Source organism: Camelus dromedarius, chromosome 27 (genome assembly GCF_036321535.1).
Source record: "Camelus dromedarius isolate mCamDro1 chromosome 27, mCamDro1.pat, whole genome shotgun sequence".
NCBI classification, from domain to species: Eukaryota; Metazoa; Chordata; class Mammalia; order Artiodactyla; family Camelidae; genus Camelus; species Camelus dromedarius.
Window position 1 is genome coordinate 8,578,231 of NC_087462.1, and position 27,443 is coordinate 8,605,673.

At 43.4% G+C, this 27,443-nt stretch overlaps 1 protein-coding gene and 1 long non-coding RNA gene across 2 annotated transcripts; one reads left to right on the plus strand and one right to left on the minus strand.

The window, feature by feature from the left end:
• Window positions 1-27,307, minus strand: LOC116148426 (uncharacterized). The gene is made up of 3 exons (XR_004131918.2): window positions 26,981-27,307; window positions 1,506-1,577; window positions 1-1,078 (listed from the first exon to the last, which is right to left on the minus strand). It is a non-coding gene; the product is annotated as an uncharacterized LOC116148426 (long non-coding RNA).
• Window positions 17,415-21,763, plus strand: CASP14 (caspase 14). Its single transcript, XM_010998913.3, has 6 exons — window positions 17,415-17,446; window positions 18,298-18,447; window positions 18,549-18,774; window positions 18,916-19,032; window positions 19,219-19,322; window positions 19,835-21,763. The coding sequence occupies exons 1-6, from the start codon at window positions 17,420-17,422 to the stop codon at window positions 19,937-19,939; spliced, it is 729 nt and encodes a 242-aa protein (XP_010997215.1). The 5' UTR covers window positions 17,415-17,419; the 3' UTR covers window positions 19,940-21,763.
• Window positions 27,308-27,443: the final 136 nt, after the last annotated feature.

The following is a 27,443-nucleotide window of genomic DNA, read 5'->3' on the forward strand; positions in this document are numbered from 1 at the left end:
TATTGATTTCTGGTCGGTTCCAAATGCAAGGAATAACTTAATCAACAAGTTCATCCAAATATACTTAATATGCCTAAACTTTCAGGATGGCTCCTGTTTCTCTCTTTCTCTCTCTCCTCTCCTTTCCTCACTCATCAAGCTCTCCTTCAGAAGAGCTTCAGTTCTTACATTCACAGTGTTCTGCAACCATCACCACTATCTAGTTCCAAAACATTTCCGTCACTGCAAAATAAAACCCCACCCCCCACCTTAAGCAGTCACTACAGATTCCCGCTCACCCCAGCCCCTGGGAACCACTAATCTACTTTCTGCCTCTATGAATTTGCCCATTCTGGACACTTCACATAAAAGGAATCACACAACATGTGAGCTTTTGCGTCTGGCTTCTGTCATTCAGCACGATGTTTTCTCCGTCAGGACACTGGCTGGCTCCATTCTTAGTCCATCTTTTCTTTTCCTATGACTTTGCTGACAGCAGCAAGAAGTGGTCCACACACTCCAGCATTCTAAATTTTTAAAAACCATTTCCTCTAGAGCCACAGGCTTTATCAAGTGTTTTATTGTTGCAGAGCATGAGTGACCAGCTCTCCAGGATATACACATGTGTCCTCACCACTTCCTGATGACCCGGGGTTTCTCAGTCATGGCACTGTTGACATTTTTGGACCAATTAATCCTTTGCACTGGGGCCTGTTCTGTGTATTGTGGGATATTTAGCAGCATCCTTGGCCCACTGAATGCCAGTGGCATCTCCCTCCAATTCAAGGCAACCTAAAATGTTTCTAGACTTTGCCAAACATCCCACATAGAGGGGCAGAATTGGAGAATTGCTGCTGATTGAGAATCATTATACAAAGTCAGTGTCATATATCTGGGGTTCTGCTGAGGAAACGTTCTTCTCCTGGTATGAAGTCTTGTATCAATTAGATTATAGATTTGTTTCTTAAAACAGAGACCCAGCATAACAGAGAGGCAAGGTAAGAGTCCAGGTCCGGAACGGGAATAGGGTCTCCACGATTACCTTGCTATGGCTTCCACCTTATGTTCCCCAGTGGCTGCCCAGTGACCCTCCTCACACCTGTGGCCAGCAGGAAAGAGAAAGGAAGAAGGAAATGAGTCCTGGGACCTTAGACCCCCACAGCCAGCCACATCAGGATGCAGCCCTGACCACCAGGGGCAACACCAGCTCCAGGACATGTTGGGCCCCTCAGTCAGCCACCCCAAGATCAGGCCCCACCCACCAGCGGGTCATCACTAGCTACAGGACCCCTGGGACCTACAGCCAGAGACCTGAGGACCTGGCTCTGCCCACTAGTGGGTCGATACCAGCACCACCAGATCCTCTCCACTCCAGCTTGTCTCTCCAGCAGGCTGACACCAGGACCAGGACGTGCCAGGCCATGCGGCCATTCATGCTGGGACCCAGCCCAGCCCACCAGCAGCTGGCAGCCTCCACACAAGCCAGGGTCTGGCAACCAACCGGGCTGGGGGCCAGCCATGCCTACCAGCTTGCCCACAGTAGTCAGCCACCACATTTCATGGAATTCTGTGGAAGATGATGAGAAATGTTCTGGAACCTAGAAGAAGATGACAGAACACATGGAAAGGGGTTAAATAATTTACAAATGGAGATGCTGATACCCAGAAAGGAGAAACAACTTGGTGTAGGTCTCACGTTGAGCTTGTAGCAGGTTATGGCTGGAGTTGAGGTACCCCCCAACTCCCTGCTGAGAGTTCTCTTCACAATTCCATTCATTTTCTAGAGCTGCAGTCTGAGGAAGCAAACCATAAGGCTGTGGCTTTGACATGTAGGAACCAGGATACCACCTGACCCTTGAGAAGGAAGATCTTGGCTGAGGCTGGGTTGGGAGGGCACGGAGAAGCCAGAGAGGCTAGGGACAGCTACAGAACTATATTCTGTGAGTAGAAGTGATATGTGCAATATCCCAGTCATTCCAGTAAAGGAAAGGAACGTGCCCCACCCTGCCCCTTTCCTCTTTCCTGCCAACTGGAATGTGGGATGTGATGTTGGGAGCTGGGGAAGCCCATTTGGGCCTCAAGATAAAAACTGCATATTGAGGGAAGCAGAGCATCAAAATAGAGGGAGTTTGGCTTCCTGGTGATTGCTGGGCTTCCATTCCAGCTCTGGACCATCTATCTCTATTTTCACATGAAATAAAAAATGGCCTTTTATTTCTTAAGCCAGTTACAACAGCCATTTTCTAAATAATACCCTTTAATAATACCCTTTAAAAATATTATTCCTGAGGGGGAAGATATAGCTCAATGGTAGAGTGCATACTTCGCTTGCATGAGGTCCTGGGTTCAATCCCCAGTACCTCAATTTAAAAAATAATAATAAAATAAAGTAAAATAAATAAATAAATAAACCTAATTACCCCCCCCAAAAAAAGAGTAGAACATAAAAAGTTGTTAATTTATTATTGCGGGGAGGGTGTAGCTCAGTGGTAGAGCACATGCTTAGCATGTACAAGGTCCTGGGTTCAATCCCCAGTACCTCCATTAAAAAATAAATAAATGAATAAACCTAATTACCTCCCCCTCCCCGCCAAAACAAACAAGCAAACAAAAACATATTATTCCTTTCCGTTCCCATCTTTTGTTAACAGAAGTAGTTCAGGGACCCTCTTGACTCTTTCCCCTAGAGACATAGCCATGCACCAAGCAGCTACCTGCTCCCACCTTCCCCAATTCGTCACCTGAGCCACCTACTGACTCAGTCCTTACATGTCTCTGCAAATCATCATATCCTTATTTGGCAAGAACTGTCATGAGGCTTAATGGTCCCAGTTTCGAGGGTAAGCTCCTAGTGTCACGGAGGCCTGGAAATAGCAAACCCATCTTGCTCTGAGAAGCCCCGGTGTAATTCTCCAGCTTTACCCCTCTTTCTGCTACGCTGAAGGAAGTAGTGAAGAATACGGACACTGGTGTCAGAAATCAGCTCAATCACTGGTGCTGCCAAGTATTAGTTGAGAGACTTTAGCCAACTCATTGAACCTCTCTGTGCCTCAGTTTCCTTGAAATATAAAATGGTCTTAATTGGATGGTCACTAGACTTATATTGTGGTGATCATTTTGCAATGTATACACAAATGCTATACATTTGAAACTCACATAATGTTGTATGTCAATTATATTTCCCTATTTTAAATGGTCATAATGACAGTTTTTAACCTCACAGGGCTATGAGAATTAAATGGGATAATCCATTTAAAGTGCTTAAGATAGTGTCTGGCACACAGTGAGCACTCCATAAACAGGACAGATTTTGACCTGAGTAATTAGAAGTTTTATAAAGGAGAAGAACAACGTGTAATGGATGCATAAAACGAGGGAAATCTTACCCAGGGGGGAGGAGGTAGGTCATAAAAAGCTGCCCTAAAGATTCTGGCATTAAAGCTGTCACCTGAAATATGAACAGGAATAAGTTAGGTAAGAAAAAGGAGAGTGGGAAAGAATGTTTCAGGATGGGGGAATAGTCTGGGCAAAGGTTCTGAGGCAAGAGAGAAAGCGTATGGTGCACTTGGGAGGCTGAAAAACATTTTTAGGGTGGTAGTGGGTGAGGCTGGATAGGTGGCCAGGGATCCAGTTCTACAAATCAGATTCCTGTTAGGATGTGGTACATATGCCTCCTAGCTTGTACTCATTTAAATTGCCCCCCCCCACTTTATTCTGTATAATCCTCATTGTTTCCTGTCACCGGTCTCTGTTAGAAAGTCAGTTTCTTCCATCGGGAATCTCATTAGCACTGATGGACAATTCTGCAATCCATCAGTATACTTGAGCGCTCAAGAACTGTCAGGATCAGTGGCCATGAGTACCAAATCCATCTTTAGTAATCAACAGATTCCAAAAGGCTCATCCCCTCCAGGACATTTACCAAATGCCTGGCCTAATGCCTTATAAACTGAGGAGAGGCTCCTCTGGGATTGATTTGGGTGGTCAGGGAGCTAGTTAGCTTTCTGAGTTCTGACACTGCCACCTGTAGCAATTGGAGGTCAAGGTGGGGAGATCCTATTCCGTTCCATTTGGAGGAAAGAGTCATTTTAAGACAGAAATCTGAGGGGCTGGATTCTACCTCTCTCTTTCCATTCACATCTTGGACAATTCCCCCGTCATCCTCCCACTGGCTCTTCACCAGCCCCAGGTCCCTTTGTCCTCATTGATTCTGTACCTGAGCCACTCTTTCTTATTACCACCCCTGTTCTACACATCTGCCCAGAAGATCCCACACCGGATTTCTATTAATTTGGGTTAATCATATGACTGTAGTGGCTGGCACAAAATTTACCAACCCTGAATAATATAACTTAGTCAAACTTTCATTTATGACTTAATTTTTATCACTGCTGTTTCCCGTGGGGGTGTGATTAAGCAAGGCGTTATTAGCTACAAAACTGTGTGCTTAATACCAGCTCCTTTTTAATCTACCGTGATTTAGAGTGCATTCAAGCATGTCTCCCTCAGGGAAGTCTTCCCATGTCCCTTAGTAGCCTCAGTTGGTCTCCTTCAGTTCTCAGAGAACCATAGTTCTCTCCTTCAGCATACTTATTTCAGGTTTTGATTATGTATTCATTGGTTTGATTGTTTTGCTATTGACTTTCTCCACCCAGTAAATGAAGGTCCGTGACAGCGTGGACATTGTCTAATTTTTCTCCATTATATTCACTATGCCTGGGACATAGTTGGCAGTTAATAAATGTAGCGAGAAGGAGGGGAAAAAATGAAGGAGAGAGGGAGGGAGGGAGGGAGGAAGGAAAGATTGAAGGAAGGAAGGAAGGGAGGAAGGAAGGAAGGGAGGGAGGGAGGAAGTCCTACCTAAAAACGGTCCCCTTCCCATGTGGGGAAAAAACACTTTTTGTGTAACACCATTAAACATCCCCCTGGCAGGAACCCTCCTACATTGCTGGTGGGAATGCAGTATGGTGCAGCCACTGTGGAAAACAGTATGGAGATTCCCCAAAAGACTAGGAGTAGACTTACCATATGACCCAGGAATCCCACTCCTGGGCATATATCCGGAAGGAACCCTACTTAAGGATGACACCTGCACCCCAATGTTCATAGCAGCATTATTGACAATAGCCAAGACATTGAAACAGCATAAATGTCCATCAACAGATGACTGGATAAAGAAGATGTGGTATATTTATACAATGGAATACTACTCAGCCATAAAAACTGACAACATAATGCCATTTGCAGCAACATGGATGCTTCTGGAGAATGTCATTCTAAGGGAAGTAAGCCAGAAAGAGAAAGAAAAATACCATATGAGATCGCTTATTTGTGGAATCTAAAAAAAAACCAAAAGCAAACAAACAAAGCATAAATACAAAACAGAAACAGACTCATAGACATAGAATACAAACTTGTGGTTGCCAAAGGGGCGGAGGGTGGGAAGGGATAGACAGGATTTCAAAATTGTAGAATAGATAAACAAGACTATACTGTATAGCACAGGGAAATATACACAAGATCTTATGATAGCTCACAGAGAAAGGAATGTGACAATGAATATATATATGTTCATGTATAACTGAAAAATTGTGCTCTACACTGGAATCTGACACAACATTGTAAAATGATTATAAATCAATAAAAAATGTTAAAAAAAAAAATCCCCCTGGCAGAAGCAGCTCTATGTCTTGCCTGCAATCAGGAGTCCTTCATGAGGTCAGCATTTGGAAGGTCTGATTTCACATAGACATTTCCCACTTCTGATGAAAAGGCACCAAAAGGATTCAATATGTCATCACTAGATCCCCTTAAAATTCAAGATGTCTTATCAGTTGACAGGTAGCTTCAGCACTGGGATTGTCCCTCTGTGGAGAAATGGCTTTGTGCTGGCAATTCTATTGTAATCCCTCTTCCAGCCGTAATCTTCCACCCAGGCACCCTTTCATATACTCTCTGGGATTATCACCTGTATTTATTCCTATCTCTTTCCTCACCCATTTCTGAACACAAAAACGTATCCGTGACTCTTCATTGCAAGAATAACCACAATTGCTATTTCTGCTTGTTCATGGCACTAATGCACTATAATTATTCTTTTATCTTTATCTCTTGCCTCATTAATAGCACAACCATTTCAGCCATCATTAATTGCGATTAAGTCATTGCATCCCACAGCATTGTGAACCTGTTCCCTCCCCAGGAGATTTGGCTCAGCCAAGTATCAGTTTCTGGCAACCTCTTTCCCTCTCCTCTCCTTCACTCTCGTCATGAAAAGAACGTACAATGCACGCACCACATCTCCTCCAAAACACCAACAGGCAGCTAAAGCCAATCTCCTTGTGTACAGCAAAGAGGCAGGTGTACTGAGGTGTGGCAGGGGCTTCTCCAGGCAACACACCAGCTAGTGAAGATCAAATAGGAGTCTGCAGCTACGTCCAGGTCATGGATGTTGGCCATCTCAACTAGGAAGTGGTGTTGGAGGAAAAAAAGATGAATTCAAGTAGTTTTTTGGAGGCAAAAATAGAGCACTTTCTAAACAACAGACACTCTTCTAAGTGCTTTGAGTATATTAACTCCTCACAATATTCAAGTAAGGTGGGCGTTATTAGCTCTTATTCACAAACATTGAGCCACAAAGAGGTTACATAATTCAAGTCACTGGAGTCAGGCATCCAACCCAGACAGTTTGATTCCAAAGCCCACATCTTTTTACCATTATCCTATTGTGCCTTTTGTTCAATTATTTACTTGCTATAGAGTGAAAATTGCCCACTTATTTGCATCTCTTCCACCTGCACCCCCTTACACATACACACAGGCACACTCTCATACACATATACGCCCATGCAGCAAATTGGTAGGGATGGGAGCAATTGAGACATATAGATGCCCAAGGGGTGGACCACGCCAGAGAATGTGGCTGGTCAGAGTGGGTGCACTCAGTCAAGATCAGAGAAAGAACTTCTTTGGTTGCCAACCTGCTTCAGGTCGCCTAACTCATTTATTCTGCTGAGCTCGTGCAACCTTCTTAATGCTCAATTTGTCCTCTTTGATTTCTTTTTCATTGATCTGACCCTCGAACCATGAAGGAAGGAAAGTAAGAGGATTCGGGAGTCTGAAACTGTTGTTCTCTGAGCCCAGTTGCATCACTGTTGAGCCAACTTAATTAACTTTTCTAAACCTCAGTTTTCTCCATGCAATCTCACAGTCATTATTGGGATTTGAGTTCCCATTGTTCAAATGCTCCATGTGGGTGCCTGAGAAATGACACCCAGTGTCATTTCCCTGTTGTATCGCAAGCTCAGTGACTTGCAAAACTTTGATACATTCAGGGAGGGAAGGACAGCCTGGGGCACATGGGTGTCTTCCTCGACTGTGGCCGACAAAATCCTGCCTGACGAGATGCTGTCTCGTCCAGTCTTGCCAGGCACCCGTGGATTGTTTACCCCCCAAGGGAGCCTGGGAGGGTGAGAAGTTGCCAAGTCTTTGATCAACACCCACTCCTTTCATCATAATAACAGCTCACTGCTGTGGCTCCCGACACAGGCAAAGGGGGACCCAGAGGTCAGGACCTGAGGTTCGAATGCAACCATGGGCTGGTGTCACAGATGAGAACAGAGGCATTGAGAGAGAAAGGGCTCTATTGCTGCAAAGATGAATTCATGGATGTGCCTAGGAGGTGAGTGTGTGAGCTCTTTGAGTGCATGGCCAGTCTCTGGTCATGCGTGAAGGCAGAACATAGCCACCATGCCTCTGAACTCATAGACAAATAGCGCCCAGAAAGCGTGTGCCAGTTCAACAAAGCACTTCCCCTCACTTTCCTGCAAAACAGTCTGAGAGACTGAGCAGCTTGGGGACTGGGTGTCATCACCCCACATCTGGCTGAGAAAGAAGTCCACTCTGGGTCTGGGATGCCTTTGCTGATTGTCATTGTGAACAGTGTCAACCCACACCTGGACACTGATCTTTTATTGATTGAAACCCAGTATGGAATAAAGCAGTGGTTTGCAAGCTTCATTGCACATCACAGCCCCCTGGGGCTTTTAAAAATCCTATGGCACCATACACTATACATTACATGGTCCTCTGTGTCTGACTCCTTGCACTTGAGCACGATGCTTTCAAGGTCCATCAATATTGTTGTATGTATCAGAGCTTCACTCTTTATGACTGAACAATATCCCATTATATGGATATAGCATATTTTGTTTAGGCATTCATCCATGGATGGACGTTCGGGTTGCTTCCACCCTGCGGTTAGTGTGAGTAAGAATAGGCAAACGGATGCAGCAGCCTGGTGGACCTAAAGATTCATTATAGTGAGTGAAGTAAGTCAGACAGAGAAAGACAAATATCACGTGATACCACTTTTATGTCAAATCTAAAGAGAAATGATACAAATTCTACTTACAAACTAAAACCAGACTCACTGACATAAAAAACAAACTATGGTTACCAAAGGGGAGAGGGTGGGGAGGGATTAATTAGGGGTTGGGGATTAACAGACTCACACTACTATATATAAAATAGATAAACAACAAGGACCTACTGTATAGCGCAGGGAACTATATTCAATTTCTCGTAATAACATAGTGGCAGGGGGAGGGTATAGCTCAAGTGGTAGAGCGCATGCTTAGCATGCATAAGGTCCTGGGTTCAATCCCCAGTACCTCCTCTAAGAATAAATAGATAAATAAACCAAATTACCTCCTCCTACCAAAAAAAAAAATATATATATATATATATATATATACTGGAAAAGAATGTGAAAAGAAAATAAATATGTATGTATATGTATAAGTGAATCATTTTGCCATACACCTGAAACTAACATTGTAAATCAGCTACACTTCAATAAAAAAAATTTTTTAAGAAAAAGAAAAAAATGTTTTAAAGAATAGATAAATGTATATAGACAGAAATAATCCAGAGTTACAGTTGCAAGGGCTGGGAGAAGTGGAGAATGGACTGCTTAATGGGTATGGATATGGGGTTTCCCTTTGGGGTGACGAAAATGTTCTGGAACTAGATAGAAGTGATGGTTGCACAACACTGTAAATGCACTCAGGGCTACTGAACTGTACCTTTTAGAATGGTTACAATGGTAAATTTTATGTTACTTATGGCTTACGCGCCACTAAATCTGTTGGGCCCCAACTAGACCAGATCTCTGGGATTGGGAGCCAGGCATTAATATTTATTTAAACTCCCTCAGTGATTCCAAAGTGCAGCCAAGCTAGAGAACCAGTGGTATAAAGAAAAGAGGAAGAACCACTTGAATTAAACACCTACACTTCCCAGGATGTGGTAAGTGCCATTTCCTCCAAGACCTACCCTGACTATGCTCTCACCACTCCTGGTCATTTCTTGTCACCCCCATCTGGTCTGTTCCCATTTTAAATGCATGTCGCCATCAAATTATCTTGTTCGTTCATTTGTTGAGTTATTATCTGTCCCTTCCCACAAAACCAATGGTGTTCGACCTTGCAATGCATTCAAATCACCTGATTTTTAAAAATGCCAGTGTCAGAACCCCAGCTTGATCACTTAAATCAGAATCTTCTGGAGGAGGGTCCAGGCATCTGGAGCTCCCCCAAGTAACTGCAAAGTGCAGCCATGGAGGAGAAGCACTACCCTGCAACGTAAGCCTGGGAGGACTGTGTCTACAGCTTCGAGAACTGCAGCTGACCCAGAGCCTGCCGAATGGTCAGGTGATGTCAGGCCACTTACAGAAATTATTTCATTTCATCCTCATAACAGTATCTCCAAGTAGGTTTTAACAGGTGAGGCGATTCTTTCCCAGAAAAGTTGAATGATGGGCCTGCAACCAAGCCAGAATGGGGACATAGTCTAGGAACAGCCCAGCCAGCTTTCTGTGCTAAACCAAGTCAGGGGTCTCCTGCCAGCTCCTCCTGTATCCTCTGTTTATGGGCTGTCTGAATCCCCCCAGGAGAACTCCATGAAGACAGTTCACCATCAGAAGATAAAATAATAAAATGTTATCGAGTAATAAGATTAGATAACTATTGAATTAGGAATAATAAATATAATTCAACTTAATTAGTTGATTAATTAACAGTTGCTCCAGTCCACGGTGACATATCCTCTCCTGCCTTATCATCCTGGTTCATACGCCAGTAAGACTTCTTGAGTCCCCATCCCTAACCTCAAGTCTTGTGTTAGGTGTGTTCATACTACAGTCTTGATGAGGGAGATGGTATAGTCCTAGTTCATACTTGCAGGGTTAAGGAGCATGAGTATCAATTCTGAAAAGGTCAGGCTCCCAATTCAAGGACCTTTACTGAAAGTTTTCCAGAAGCCATGCTGGGTGTGGCTCACATACTCAATAGCCAACTGTCCTTGGGGGAAGGAAGGCATCAAGCCAGCATTATCAGAGCAATGTGAGTGCCCAGTAGACTGCAGAGAGCCCTGGAAATTGGGATCTGACCTGCTCCAGGGAGGGTCCAGGGAGGGTTCAGGGATGGCTTCCAGCAGAAGCTTCATTTCATCTGAGATCCAATTGATCGTTTAACAATCAAAAGTTACCAAATTGCACCCCAGCTCAGAATTCCTCAATGGATTCCCACTGCCTATTGGATAGGGGACCAATTCATTCTGCTTTGCCTGGGACTTCTCCAGGCTTTTTCACACTTAAATCCCTACATCAGTCCTGGATAAACCAGAATGGTTGTTCTTCCTACAACCCAACCAAATCCAGACTCCCTAGAGGAGCCTCAAGTCCCTTCATGATCTCACTCCTCCCTAGACTCACGTCTCACTTTTCACTCCCTGAACTCAACACTCACCTGGACTCACCTCTCACCACCATCACTTACACTAGCCACACGGAAGCCGGCATGGTACCTTGGAACCACTGATATCTCTCATTGACCTCTGCTATTGCCTATGCTGGGATCTCTCTGCATAGGCTGCCTCCCCCAGAGGCCCACCTGGAAAGCACCAACTCACTCTTTTGGTCTCTGATGAAATGCCAGCTCCTTGGGTAGCCAACCTGCAACCCTGTAACCTTATGCATGCACCCCTCCATGGAGTCTTTAACCAGGTTGTCTTCCTCTGGCTAATTGTCAGATAACCCTGATCTATATAATTAATCTATTTAACTGGATTAATTAACTAACAGTTACTCCAGCCTGTAGTGACACATCCTTCTCTCACCCACTGACCCCATGTAAATATGTATCTCAGAAGAGACAGGACCTTCCGAAGTCATGTCATTGATGGACTGAGGAGGAATTAATGAGGAACCATCTCTGCAACACTCCCTTTCAAGAGACAACTGGACTTGCCAACATATTTATTCACCCAGCTCTTCCCTCTTGTGACTGACTGTGGCTCTGAGTGAAATGTTCACACGTAGTCCCCACCTCAGGGATTGGTCTATCTGGGCCCACATGCTTTCCTGAAGAAAAATGACCTCAGGAGACACCCTCTTCAACCCTGTGCACATGAGGTCGGACCCTCTTAAGTACTTTCTCTTAGACACTCAGTGGTGTGCTGCAGCCAACTCTTCCCACCTCCACATTCAGTGATGTCACGTTGGTAACTTAAAATCAGCCACCATGGGAGTGTTTACACCACAGCATTTGACAAACACCCCAAGCCAGGACTTTCTTGCTTTTGTGGTTTGTTTGTTGTTTGTTTAGAGCAAACCAGTTGTTAAACATTTTCCAGCACATCATTGCAAACACCTGCACTCCCAATTTCTTCCCCATAGATCTGGTCTTCTTAACTTACCAGACTCTAGGAAAGAACAAGATTTCAAGAAGGAAGAAGATGCATAGCTTAGCTAAAATGTCTGGCATGGGATGAGGATCAGATCTTGGGTCCAGTCTGATTAAGTCATTCTCTGGTTTTTGTTTCTCCTCCAGTAAACAATGTGTGCTTTTTAACATCGTCACAGGACAAAGTGACATCATGTTTGGAAAAATGAGTTTTGACAGATTCACACAATGGAACACTACAAAGCACACGTCCTCGGCAAGAGCAGTATTTTACCTCCACAAGGGCAAAAACTGGTCTGGGGGAGTAAAAAATATACAGATATACATACAACATACAGATATAAATAGAGATAGATATATAGATAGATGGTAGGTAGGAAGGTAGATACACAGAGTATATATGTGATATTAGATTTCATGGAGTGGCAATTAAGAAAAGTGTCTAAAATGGCTTCTGGCAGAGGCAGTAATGAAAAAAAGATGGAGAAATAAAGCAATAAGATTGAAGATCTACAGACACGTGCAAAAAAACGGCTGAATCTCACACAATTAATGTTGAGTGAATGTAGTCAGACACGAAAAGAATATACTGTGTGATTTCATTCACATAAAGTACCAAAAACAGGTAAAGTTCATCTATAGTGTTCTGTATCAAAGAGATTGTTCAGCAAAGCAGGAGTAGGGGGGGGTAGGGACAGGAATCAGATCACATTCTTTTTCTTGATCAGGTCCTGGTTGCGTGGATATGTTCAGTGAATGAAAATTCATTGAGCTCCACACTTACGATTTCTGCTCTTTTTACTGCAGCACAATAAATGGAAGTTATTCTTCAATTAAAAATTTTTTACGAAAACTAAAAATGAGTTTTTCATAAGGACTCCCATGGAAAGATGACTCAGACATAATTAAGTGAACAAAGCAGGTAACAGGACAATTTGGTAGAGTGAGCCAACATGTGTAATAGCTACAAATGTGTAAGCCAATGCAGAAATGGAGATTTGGAGAAAAACCGCCCAGTCTGGTGCCTGGTTACCTGTAAACAAAAGGATGAATTAGGGGAATGAGAATGTTCCTGCTTTTTAATTTTTGTTATTGTGGTAAAATATACATAACATAAAATTTATCATTTTAACCATTTTCAAGTATCCAGTTCAGTGGCATTAAGTACATTCACATTGTTGTGCAAACATCACCACTATTTTTTTTCATATTTTTTCATTATAGGTTACAACAAGGTATTGAATATAGTTCCCTGTGCTATACAGTATAAATTTATTGTTTATATAGTTTATATGTAGTAGTTAATATCTTCAAATCTCAAACTCCCAATTTATCCCTTCCCACACTTTTCCCCTCCCTAGCAACCATAAGTTTGTTTTCCATGTCTGTGAGTCTGTTTCTGTTTTGTAAATAAGTTCATTTGACTTTTTTTAAGATTCCACATGTAAGTGATATCATACAGTATTTTTCTTTCTCTTCTTGGCTTTCTTCACTTACTATGATGATCTCCAGGTCCATCCATGTTGCTGCAAATGGCATCATTTTATTCTTTTTATAGCTGAGTAGTATTCCATTGTATAAATATACCACAACTTCTTTATCCAGTCGTCTGTCAATGGACATTTAGGTTGTTTCCTTGTCTTGACTATTGTAAATAGTGCTGCTATGAACATTGAGGTGCATGTATCTTTTTGAATTAAAATTCCCTCTGGAAATATGTCCCAGGAGTGGGATTGTTGGATTATAGGGTAAGTCTATTTTTAGTCTTTTGAGGGGTCTCCATACTGTTTTCCATAAATGTTTCTTTTTGAAGTGATAAAAATGTCCTAAAATCGACTGTGGTGATGGTTGCACAACTCTGTGACTACAGTAAAACCATTAATTGTACACTTTAAATGGGTGAATTGTATGGTATGTGAATTATATCTCATTAAATCTGTTAACATAAAATAAGGGAATTTTGCTAAGTGAAATAAGTTGAACAGAGAAAGACGAATACCATATGTTGTCACTTACATGTGGAATCTAAAAAATACATCAAACAAAAAAGAAGCAGACTCACAGATATAAAGAATAAACGAGTGGTTATCAGTGGGGAGGGGGAAGGGGAAATGAGAACTATAAGGGTCGGGGAGTGAGAGGTACAAACTATTGGGTGTAAGATAGGCTCAGGGAGGTTTTGTACAACACGGGGAATACAGCCAATATTTTGTTATAACTCTAAATGGAGTGTTACCTTTAAAATTGAATTTTTTAATTTTTAATAAAATGAAAGTAAATTGAATTTAAAAGTAAAATAAAATTAACATTGAAAAAGAATAGAAGAGGAAGGTCATAAGGAAGAGAAGAGAGATTGAATCAGCTGTGAAGCATCAGTTGAGGCAGCTGGACCAGACCCTCTGAGGCTGGACCCTCCTAGATTTGAATATCAACTAGACTAACTACTGGTTGGGTGACCTTAGGCAGTCCTTTCGCCTTTGTGAGTCTCAGTTTCTTCGTCTGTAAAATGGGAGCAACAATGCTGATCTCTTAGGGCAATTGAGGACTCGGTGAGATGATAAACAAGGGAAGTTGGCATTATCCACAGTTGAATGTGGAAGGGATGGAAGCAAGTGTAATGATGGAAATGTTGGATCAATGAGACAAGTAAGCTGGACCTGGGGGGCGCTTTGTGGTTGGGCTGGCATAAAAGCCCTGACTAATCTGATGCTCCGATTCAGCCTCCTTAGCCCAAGGGTGTCGGCTGAGCTTCACCATCAATTCCATGGGCATTTGTTTCTATTTCCTCACACAGGCTGTGCCAAGGGTGTGTCCCTTCTGTCATAAGGTTTCTTGAGCAACAGAAAACTTACTGGCAATAAAGGCCCAGACAGCTGTGCTTCCCAGTTCATATGCTTGTCAGCAGAAAACCGGGAAGGTCCCACTCGAAGGTCAGCACGTGGGCCTGACCCCTCCTCGGTGCCCAGCTCTGTGGGCAGCTAGGAGAGTGGTGGGACAGCCTGGCTTTAAGGAGCAACTACTTCTAGATTCAGTAAGTGATTTGGAAAATATTAGGTCTTCTCTAACTCTGTCTCGCTCCTTCTCTCTCCCCTCCCCCCTTCTCCCTGCATGAATGGATGCTCTGGCCAGTTTGGGCCAAATTGAAGAAATTTCCACATCTATCCATCCACATCATCCTTTCTTTCATTCATTCATTTGTGGTTTTGTTTGCTTGTTTGTTTACTCATAAATTCTCCTTGACACCAGGTCTGTGTCCATTCCCACACTGGTGACCCTGATGGAGACAGAGATAAAGAAGTAAGGCTTTCAACCCTAAAAATGGAGCTGTCCATTCAGCCACTAAAATAAAAATCAAAAGCACTGCTATAGCACAAGTATAAACAGGCAGCGCTGTGGGAGCCCAGACAAGGGAGAGGCGGGTTCCAGTGGGTTAACAGGGGTCGTAAAACCTACCTTGCTGTGCCATTGCTGTAAAGCATCTAGTGCTCTTTCTAGGTCCTTTTCAAATGGGAAGAGTGAGTCTCAGAAAGAAGAGTGAGATGCTCAGGGTCACACAGCTGGGAAGCGGCCAAGGTAGGAGTTGATTCTGAATTGGCTCCAGACTCCATGCTCATTCCACTTTCTCGAAGTATTTGGCTCCTCCTTCTTCATAGCACTGGTTCCACACTCTGTGTGTGTGTGTGTGTGTGTGTGTGTGTGTGTAACCAGGGAGGAAAGAGAGAGATTTAATGTTCATTCTGTCCTAGACTAGAGCTACATGAGGGCGGGGATCATGTCTGTCTTTCAGGTAGTGTTCTCCAAGTGCCTAGTACATAATAGACACCCAGAAAATATTTGCTGGGTAGATAGATATATGGATGATTGGATGGATAAGTAGATGGAAGGATGGATCAATAGATCAATGGATGGATGGCTGAGTGGATAGATGGATGGATGGATGGATCGATGGATGAATGGATGGATGGATGAATGAATGGCTGAGTGGATGGATGGTTGGATGGATGGATGGATAAATGGATGTAGGGGAAGGCATAACAGACCTGATCCCCCCTAAATTGGCAGAGAAGGGTCTTGACTAGTAAAGAAGCACTCCAGGCTGAGAAGAAAATGTAAGAAAAGGTCAAGAGATGAAAAAATGCCAAGAATATGGCAAAATTCAGTCTGTCCAGCCAGAGAGTAGAACAAGACTCAGAGATGAGAATGAAGAACTTAGATATTCATGCTCAAGGTAGAGAGAGGGAGATGGATTGATCTGTTCAGATTGGAGACCTGCTGGAGCAAAGTAGTGTTCCCCACTTTGATGACATTCTCATATTATTTTTTCCAGTTTTATTGAGATATAATGGAGATATAGCACGATGTAAGTTTAAGGTGTACAACACAACGATCTGATTTACATTCATCATGAAGTGATTATCATAATGAGTTTAGTGTGCATCCATCATCTCGTATTAAAGAAAATTTCAGTATAGTCAGTTTACAATGTTGTGTCAATTTCTGGTGTACAGCACAATTCTTTAGTCATATAAGAACATACAGATATTCATTTTCATATTCTTTTTCACCATAAGTTACTACAAGATATTGAATATAGTTCCTTGTGCTACACAGTATAAACTTGTTGTTTATCTATTTTATATATAGTAGTTAGTATCTGCAAATCTCTAACTCTCAATTTATCTCTTCCCACTCCCTTCCCCTCTTGGTAACCATAAGTTTGTTTTTTACGTCTGTGGGTCTGTTTTTGTTTTGTAAATAAGTTCATTTGTCTTTCTTTTTTTTTTTTAGATTCTACATACAAGTGATACCATATGGTATTTTTCTTTCTCTTTCTGACTTACTTCACTTAGAATGACATTCTCCAGAGCCATCCATGTTGCTGCAAATGGCATTATTTTATTCTTTTTTAAGGCTGAGTAGTATTCCATTGTGTAAATATATACCACAGCTTCTTTATCCAGTCATCTGTCAATGGACATTTAGGTTGTTTCCATGTCTTGGCTTTTGTAAATAGTGTTACTATGAACCTTAATTCAAAAAGATACATGCACACTGTACTTTTCATACCCATGACTCATTTATTTTGTAACTGGAAGTTTGTACCTGTTGATCTCCCTCACCTATTTCTCTCACCCCTCTCACCTCTCCTCCCCTCTGGCAACCACCTGTTTGTTGTCCATATCTATAACTCTGTTTCTGTTTTGTTGGGTTTTTTTAGATTCTACATATAAGTGAAATCATACAGTATTTGTCTTTCTCTGTCTGATTTATTTCATTTAGCATAATGCCCTGTAGGTCCATCCATGTTGTTGCAAATAGCAAGATTTCATTCTTTTTATTGCTGAGTAATATTACATTGTGTGTGTATACGTGTGTGTGTGTGTGTGTATTCTTTATCCATTCATCTATTGATGGGCACTTAAGTTGCTTCCACATCTTGGCTATTGTGAATGATGTTGCAGTGAACATAGGGGTGCACATCACCAGTGTATCATACTAGAGAGGATACATTTCATGGTTATCTCTTGCTCAGGGCTGACCATGAACCAAGTCCCCACCACTGGAGCCTTTTTCAGTCCAAATAGGCAATCTAGTCCATCTCCAGAGCCCCTCTGTCTTCAACCTATCTTCTTTTGACCCTCACCCTCCCCAGGATCAGCCAAGGGTGCTGAGAGCCATATTCAGAATCAGAAGACATGAGTAATCCTCAGCCTTTGAAGGAGGTAAGCTGGGTGCAGTGTGTGGGGAGAAGGGTGGGAGCATCTAAGAAGACGGGAGGTGAGGAGCTTAATGTCTCAGAAAAGTGGAGTGGGTGAAAAATCATGACCTGGATTCAGAGCTATAAGGTGCTCAGTGATCATTCAGATGGAAAAAAAAAAAAGACTCAGAGGTGGAACCCAAGTTGTGGCAGTCAGGGGAAGAGGGGAGGGACCCCTGCTACATTTGTCTCAATGATAAGATTCTTATCGTTATGGTACTCAGTATCCTGCTTCTCTTCTAAAAAGACATTTTGATCCCAATATCCTTCTTCCACGGATGGGGCAACATAGAATCTCAGTCCTAGCTTCAGAAATTCTGAGACTTCTGTAAGAAAGAAAGTAATGCTCAGAAAATGATGGAGAGGGAGACAAAGCCACCAAACATGATAACTGAAAGGGACCTTCAAAATCCTCCACCTCCCCACCACGCACACACACATTCATTGTCTATATTTGGAAACTGAAGCTCGAATAGGAGCAGTGACTCACCCAAGTTCACTCAGGGCTAAAACAGAGCTGGACTCCAGATTGACTTGCCAGGTTTGGCAAATAAAAATAAAGGATGCCCTGTCAAATTTGAATTTCACATCACCAGCAAATAATTTTTTAGTGTAAGTATGCCCATGCAATATTTGGGACATACTTATTCTTTAAAACATCGTGTTTTGGTTTTTTTTTTTAATCTGAAACTTGAGTGTGCCTGGGCATCCTGTGTTTTACCCAGCAACCCTAACTCCAAGCCTCTGTGAAACTCAGCTCTTGCTTCTCCTTGACCTCCCGCCTCCTTTGATGATGTTTGTCTTCTCTTGGCCCAGGAAGCATACGACATGTCAGGTGCTCGACTAGCCCTGACACTGTGTGTCACCAAAGCCCGGGAAGGCTCAGAGGCAGACCTGGATGCCCTGGAACTCATGTTCCAGAAGCTGGGATTTGAGAGCACCATAAAGAGAGACCCCACCGCCCAGGTACTGTGTTGCCAGCCCCGGGCCAGCAGGGGAGGGGACTGGCCTGGAAGGAAGGTGGGCTCTGGGGCCACATCTGAATCTGGCCATTCCTCTCACTCCAGCAATTCAAGGAAGAGTTGGAAAAATTCCAGGAAGCCATAGATGCCCGGGAAGACTTTGTCAGCTGTGCTTTTGTGGTGCTCATGGCACATGGGTTAGAAGGTCGCCTCAAAGGGGAGGATGAGGAGATGGTCAATCTGGAAGACCTCTTCCAGGTTCTGAACAACAAGAATTGTCGAGCCCTGAGAGCCAAGCCTAAGGTGTACATCGTGCAGGCCTGTCGAGGAGGTGGGGACAGAACCGAGAACACAGAACGCCGTCTCAGATCTGGAGCCCCAGCTAAGCCTTGGGTTGCCCATTAGTCTTACGGCCTTCTCCTTTCTCCATCTTTCTCTCTGATTTTGCCTTTTCCTCTTCTTGATGTTTCAGAACAAAGGGACCCTGGCGAAACAGTAGGTGCAGACAATTCTGTGATGGTCGTGAAATACAGTCCCGAAACCATCCCAACGTACACAGACACCCTCCATGTCTACTCCACTGTGGAGGGTATGAGCTTCCAGCTGACCTAGAGTGACCTGCTCCTCCACCTTGCCCACTACTCCTGACCCCTGAGACACTCCTCCAAGACCCACCCTTGTCCAAGGCCTCTTGTACCACACACACACACACACACACACATCCCCTCCCATCCCCATTGGAGCTCCCCTGAGCCTTCTTCTTTGGAATTCCCAGGGTACATTGCCTACAGAGATGACAAGAAGGGCTCCTACTTCATCCAGACCCTGGTTGATGTGTTCACGAATAGGAGAGGACCCATCCTGGAGCTTCTGACAGAAGTGAGTTGGGACAATGTACTTGGAACCCCCCACCCAGCCTGCAGGGGGCAAGCAGAGTGAGCTGAGCCTCTTCCAAACCTTTCTGCATTTTCCCCCTCCCCTGCCCCCAGCTCCAAAGATAACCTGGGTCCCAGCACAGAAACTAGCATGCCCATCTCCCAACAATGACCTTCCCTAATGCAGGAAATTCCAAAGCCCATGGTATGTGAGATAATTTAGGTGAAATACAGATAAACTTCTGTAAACAAACCCTTCAGGGTTAACCAATGTTTAGGCAACGTTTGGACAATTTGATGGCTATGCGTTATTATGGGGGGTTAAGAAAATATATATATAACAAGAATGTCCGACCAATAATTCCATAGAGATTATGGTGTAGGATGACACAGTAAAGGTCTCCTGCTTTAGGACACAGAGATCCACCAGCCCTGTTCTCTAACCTTCTCCCAATAAGCCCATTACACAACTCCCCCAGAGGCCCAGCCCCAAGCTGACCACATCTGTTCCTGCAGGTGACCCGGCGCATGGCAAAAGAGGAGCTGGTTCAAGAAGGGGAAGCAAGGAAAGTGAACCCCGAAATCCAAAGCACTCTTCGGAAACGGCTGTATCTGCAGTAGAAGTAGAAAGGGCACAGAGGGGCTGTTTCAGGTGCTCTCTCTGCCCCACAGATACTCAGAGGCAGCTCTCACTACTTCTCCCAAAGCTAAATGGCACCCACCTCTCTTTCATCACACCTTTCATGCAGGTTCTCCTTCAATCTATCCCTGTCCTTCCTAGGGTGAGCCAACTAAAACCAAGCACAAGGTATGGCAGTAACATTAACATCACCTCCCTCAGGCTGGACTCTCTCTCTATAAATGCAACCTAAGAGGGCATTCATTTATCCCACTCTCTGGTTTCATGCTCAGCTGAAACCCTCTTCTTTCTGCCATGAATCATACCTATACAAATGTAACTGGATAAAGCTCAAGATTTTCCACCGTTAAACCAGTACCCACTCAGCACCTCCCACTCCAATCAAACCTTCACTGGCTCTGGAATTTCACTAAGAGTTATAACCTCCTCCTGAGAACCACATCCATTCCCATCTCCCAGAGATTCTCTCCCAACCTCTGGAAATTCAGCAAGGCAAGAATTGTTCTCTCTCCAAGACCCCTCTTTCTTGGCTAGCAAGCCGGTGCCTTGACACCATTCTCCTCATGGACTCTCTCTGGCTAATGGAGCTGCTTCTTCCTTTTCTGGATCTCTCCCTCCTAACTAATGCCACCTCCACCCACTGCAAGGCTCTGGGCTCTGCCATCTTTCCAGGACAATCCATCCATTCACCCATCCTTACAGTTTCAACTTTCAACCACTCTGAATCAGAGCATGTTGGAGTTATGGCAAATCCCCTAGTGTCACCCTGGTTATTTTTCCGACAACGTGACCGAGGTCCAGAGAGGTTAAATGGCTTGTCAAACACCACACAGTAAGTGAGTGGCAGGGCCAAGATCTGGCTTCCAGCCCAGCCCCCTTTCCACTGCCTACTAAGTCTTGGTCCATCAGAAAACTTTTCTAACTAGAGGAGCTGCCTAGTAAAAGTTCTTCTGACCTTGGAGGTAGGGGCTCCCGGAAGATGTCTAAAAATCCTCAACAAACCAGCAGTCAAGGCCAGGTTACTTCGATGGAATTCTGGTATTGGGCTATTAGCTGGATTAGAGGCACTGTCTTCCAAGTCTATAATGCATGTCTACCTATCTCCAGCCCTGACTTTTCCCAGTGAAACAAACTGTGGTCATGGCCACCATCATTGAAAACTCATGGCTTAAAGATGAGTCTTTAGTTCCTAGTCCATCCTCCAAGTGTTCCCTGGACCTCAAACCTCTGTGGTTAGCTAGGACTCCCCTCTTCCTGCATCCTTCATATGCCACTAGCCTGACTGGCTTTGAAACGGTTCTCTTTCCTGTCTTCCCTTACAAGTCATCCTCTTGTCCCCTCCTTGCTTGCCTGCATCTTTGCACCAATTTCCTTCCTTGCCTCTGTGCCCACCCATCTCACCCCTCCTCTGCCCTCCACACCATCTACAATTCTTGATCACCCTAGAACACTCAAGAAGACACAGTGGTGCCTCACTATTTAGAGATCAAGACCAAACTCCACATCCTGATTTCTCATAACTTTACAATTCTACCCTCTACCAGCAGTCAGTCTCATTTCCCACCTTCCCCACTCTGAATTCACTCTTCCAACAAGACTATTGTCTTCTTACTCATCTCTGCCTCTAAGCCCCAAGCTTGAGTGTACTCTCTCCCTTTACCCTCTTCCCACTACCTCCAACCCCTACTTATTCCAGAAAACCATTCCTAATATTCTTTCTGGTTGATTCTGCTCTCTCGCCTAAGATGAGACACTGAAATTATAATTTATCCAGGGCAGGGAACAAGTCTTTGATCAACCTAATGGGTGTTCAATAAACAGTTGTCCAACTTTAAAAGAATGTGTTGGAATCTTTGCTCTGTGCTTAAATAGTGAGGCTGGTGTGAAAGGCATTATGAATTTAGTTTCTTTTTCCTGATGGTCAGCTGCCTCCCAGGTATGTTTATCATGAACAGAGAATCCGGAGACTCTTCCTTTTCATAAAAGCAGATGTGTTGGGAATTTGTAAAGTTAGAGGCCACACTTCCACCAAGTGGCTATGGCTATATTTTACCTGACTGGTCCATCTCTAGAATGTCCCCAAGGAAGAATCTAGACACAGAAGTGTAGATTTCAGAACTCGAAGAGACCTTGGAGATCAATCTGTTACAGGATCACAAGTATTTAGCAAGCATGCCACCTCTCTCTATCTAGGCGCCCATGGCAGACATGACTAATCAATCATGGCTTCTTTCCTACCAAACTAGAGTATAGCCTCAGTCCTTCTCTTCCCAGCACCCCAGGAAGCATAGGCATATCATTCCAAATCCAGCTGAACCCCTTCATTAGAAAGTGATTTGTGTATGGTCACCAGGTGTTTAAGTAATAGACCCAGAGCTCCTCTGTAAAAGCCATGGCAGCAGTCAGTGGGAGTAAGGATGGTAAAGAAAGTACTCATCCTAAGACAAGGGTGAGTACACACAGCTAAGTAGATCCAGGGTGACGTACAGGATGTACTGACTCCTGTACACCCACCCATGGGCAAACTGTGGTCCAAACAGGGGTCCAATGATTGACACCCATGATCCAAACAGTGGTCCAGCTGTGGTCCAACCGGCTGAATACAGGTGTCAGCAAATGATGGGCTGCTCATCAAATCTAGCTTGCATGTTGTTTTTATAAATAAAGCTTTATTAGCACACAGTCATACTCATTCATATACATACTATCAATGGCTACTTTCACTCTACAATGGCAGACTTGAGTAGTTACAACAGACAACCCACGGCTGGCAAAGCTGAAAATACTTACTATCTGGCCCTTTACAGAAAAAGTGTGCCAACCCCTGCCCTAATATCCTTCCAAAAAATTCCCATTTTGCTGAAATCAGCCAGAGTTGCTCACCACCAAGAACCATGCCTGAAACAGCAGGCAGCACGGTGATGAAATCCATGGCTTAATTCTCCAAGGCCTCTGATTCACAGTTTGCCCCACCCTTGCAATTGTTTAGTAGAGATTTGAAAGTTTATTATTGAGTGTCAGAGGAAGATCTGGGTTTTGTGGGACACGTGCAATTGGTGCTGGAGGTGTATTTCCTTAAGAAAAATACAAAAGTACTAACACAGCATTAGTGCAGCCATGTGAGCCCATTGTCAGGCCTCTCCCAGGGCCTTGGAGGGGCCTATAAAGTGAGGGTCCTGCAGTTCATGCTGTGTGACCTTCACAGTGAATCCACCTCTCCTCTGTCCACCACCTGTTCTACAAGCCATTCTCCACCAGCAGTCAGAACAATCTTTTGAAATAAAAATCTGGCTTGCTGTGCATCTTCTTAAAATCTTTCAGTGGTCTTCTACTGCTCCTTGGATAAGTAAAAAGTCTTGATTCAACTTCTAGTTCTGATGTTCTCATCTCTACTCCCTTCCTGTTTCTGCCCCCAGGGACTTTGGCCTTCTATTCCCCCAGATAGGCTCTTTCTCCCCTCAGGTCCCTTTGTCCAGATCATTTCTCCCAACCATCTCTTTGTCATTCATATTACACCTCAAATATCTTTTTTTTCCAGAAAATTCTCCCTGTCCATCACCCCAGACAAGATCCAAGTTTACTGCTCTTTGAAGACTTTTTCTTCAAACCACGGTCATACTTTAAAATTACGTCTTTAGCTTTGTGATTATTTATTTAAAATCTAGCTCTTCCACTGCCTGGCTCCAAGACTAGACTTCTGTGGTCATCAGCCTGTGAGATTCAGGGGTCATTTGTTACTGCAGTGTAACCTAACCTATGCTGGCTGATACACCAGAAAATGTTAAAGGTGTAGAGGAACCAGGTTACAAGCACACATTAAAATGAAAGATAATATGAAGCTCCTAGCAGCCAAGTAAGAAATTCACAGAATCTGTGAGACAAAAACAAATCCAGTTCCTATGTCTAGGAGAAGTTTACTTTGATCATGTTAAAAGTGTATCTACCTAATCGTTTTTCTATAAATTCATGTATCAAATCATCATGTTGTACACTTTAAACTTACACAATGTCCTATGTCAATTATCTCTCCATAAAGCTGAAAATTTTTTAACTAAAAAAATTCTTAATTTTTAAAAAGTGTATCCACTAACAAGGGAAACAGAAGAATCAATGTCCTAAGCCATTTTAAAAGCCCCCATTCAGCACATGACTCAAGAAAAGTGATGGGATGTCTAGCTTTGAGAACTTGGAATACAAACTGGTCTGCCTTCATTCTGACTGGTTCGGCTACTTGGGAAATAAAACATTTCAGCTATTTATGAAGTTGTCCTTACAGGTGATCAATTATAGGAAATGAGGTCAGTTGGCCAATTAATTTAACTTCTTTGCCCATAATCCACACCCATGGCCTCAAGTTGGGTTCCTTATGCCCAGTTGGCTTCTGGTTACATTCTGACCACATGAGACACAAGAGAGAGAGACAGGAAGGAGGAGGAGGGACACAGGACTTGAATCTTCCTGTCTTGGGAGCCAGCAGTATCAGATCATTCCAGTTTTCAACTTTTTTGGCCCACACGCAGAACCAGCCTTATCAGGCCCCCTGAAATATACCAGCACCAGCTAGTGAGCAGCCCCTCCTCATAGGCTGGGTACCAGATCCACGTGGCACACTCCTCTCCCTCCTCTGTGCTTCTAGGATCTGATAGCCTCAACTCTTCCCTTTGTTCCCCAGGTCTAGTCCGGTCAGTCGATTCCCACAAGAACTATCTCTGTTTTAACCCTAGTATTGCCTTCTTGCCTTTCCAATCCCCCACTACGTGTATAATCAATTCTCACATTAAATTCTCTCTGTTAAAATAACGAGTGTTTTTACAACGTGGATAAACTTTGAAAACATTATGCTCAGCACAATAAGCTGGACACAAAAGGAGAAATAGTGTATACTTCCATTTATATGAGGTACTCAGAATAGGCAAATTTGTAAAGACACGAAGTAGATTAGAAGTTACCAGTAGCTGGGGGCAGCTATTATTTAGTGATTAGAGTTTCTGTTTGGGGTGATGAAAAAGTTTTAGAAATAGGTAATGGTGTTGGTTGCACATTATGAATGTAATTCATTTCACTGAATTGTACGCTTTAAAATGGTTAAAAGGTCAAATTTTATATCATATATATATTAGCACAATTTTTTAAAATTAACAATGTAAGATACTAAAAAACAGTGAATGGAACAATTTAAATGGGTAAATTAGATGGTATGTGAATTGTATCTCAATAAAGCTGTTTTTAAAAAAATAGTATCTTGGTTGCTCTGCAGTGAATAAAACTATCTTAAAGTTTTTAAAACTCCCTCTGTGATTGCAACGGAATTCTTCAGATACACCAAAGACCATTGAATCTTTTATTTTCAAAGGGTAAATTTTGGGTGTGCAAATTATATGTCAGTAAATTATTTTAAAAGGAAATGGTTACCAATTATGATAAGCAGAAAGTCAGTATCACTTGCCATAAATAGGAAATAAGCATAAAAATATTATTCAGCCATGAGAAAGAAGGAAATCCTGCCACTTGCAACAGCACGGATAGACCTTGAAGGCACTATGTTAAGTGAGATAAGCCAGACAGAGAAACAATAACATTGTATGAAATCACTTATATGTGGAATCTTTAAAAGCTGAATTTGTAGAAAAAGAGGGTAGAATGGTAGTTTCCCAGGGGCTAGGAGGCTGCGAAACTGGGGAGATGTTTTAAAGGGTACAAACCTGCAACTTATAAGATGAGTAAGTTCTGAAGATCTAACGCACGGCATACTAATTATAGTCAATAACGCCGTATTATAGACTTCAAAGTTGCTAAGAGACTGGATTGTAAGTGTTCTTGCCCCAAAAAAGAAAGGATAATTCATATTATGCAATAGAGGTGTTAGCTAATGCTGTTCAATGGAAAATGAGGAGCTTTGAAAATATTAAGGATATGAAAATATCGCCAAGATAAGTGAGAAATAAAGCAGTATTACTGTGTGCTACTTTTATGTACAAAAAAGTGGAAGAATGTGTGTGTGTGTGTGTGTGTGTGTGTGTGTGTGTGTGTTTGTGGAGAAACCCTGGAAGTGTACACAAGAAACCATGAACAAGGGTTATCCATTGAGGGAGGCTTGTTAAGAACTGGAGGGATGAGGATGCGGATTGGGGGAGAGAATTTCATTATTTCATTGCATGACTGCTTTCTTAACCAAGAGCTAGTATTACACATTTTAAAAGTTAACATTTCTAAGACGTCGAAAAAAACTTTGGGAAGAAAGTATAAGTAGAAATGTTCCAGGAGACAGAGAGGCTTCCTGGGGAAACAGAAATGGGAGTCATGACACGGACATCCCAACACCAAAGAACACAGTCCACCACAATTGTTGGTGGGCAAACATAGGAGAGAGATTCCCTAATCCCCGGTCAAAGTGGGGTTGGTAGAGATACAACAGGTTACTGAAGACGGATCCCTTCACGTGGCTGACAAGAAGTCGTTTTTAACAAGGATGTGGTGTGAAACCCCCGTGCCAAGCACAGCACCCGACCTATGGTCAAGAAGTGTTTGATAAATTTACTTACTTGACATATATTTATCGATCATTTATTACTTTCTAGGAGTTTTTGTTGGTGAACCCAACAGTGTAAATTCCCTTCCATCGTGATGGGATGAGTGAAAGGACATCAATTCAGGCATCTGAGCACCCTGCCGAGGGGCTTGGACCTCCAGACCACCCTGCCTGAGAACTTCCACGAGGCTCAGTCTGGGCTGGGAGGAGACACTGCACTGGTGGGGCTATCCTAGTGAGAGTGAATCCCTAGTGACGTCTCCATTTCCCCACTCACTCCATCATCCCAAAGCAACATACCCCTGAGAATGGGCCACAAGTGGCAAGAATCAAAAGAAAATAATTAGCATCTTCTTTCTAAACAAGAAGCCATGGGATTGCAATGCCCAAGAGCCCCCAAACCATAAATACCCTGCTGTGTCCCTGGTCCCCCGCTCACACACCCCAGGCTGGGGTGGGAACACATGATTTCCCCCCACCGCATCAGACTCACCCCGGCCGTCACAGCTGAGTGGTCTCCTCAAGCCGTTCCTTGTGGCTGAGCACTGACCTCAGAATCCTCTGCGGGTCCGTGGAGAAGGAGTATGCCAAGGCCATACTCTTGATAATACAATCCTGGTAAGTCAGCCGAGGATGCAGAAGGGGAGTGAGTTGGATGGGGTCGGAGAAGAGAAATTTCTTTCTTTCCTTCCTGGATGGAGGGGGAGAGAGAGAGAAGTGACTGCGACTAATTCTATACCCTCTGAGTGGACAAAAGGTACAGGGAGCAGACCCTCTGTAGCTGGACATGTGGAGAAAATGCATTTAGGGTCTGTGGTTGGTGGACACTGGTAAACAGCTTTCTCCAATGTGGCGGTTCTCCAGGTGTGGTCCTGGGTCAGCAGCAGCAGCACCCCCTTGGGAACTTCCTAGAAGGGCTGATTCTCAAGCCCCATCCCAGACACTCTGAGACATGG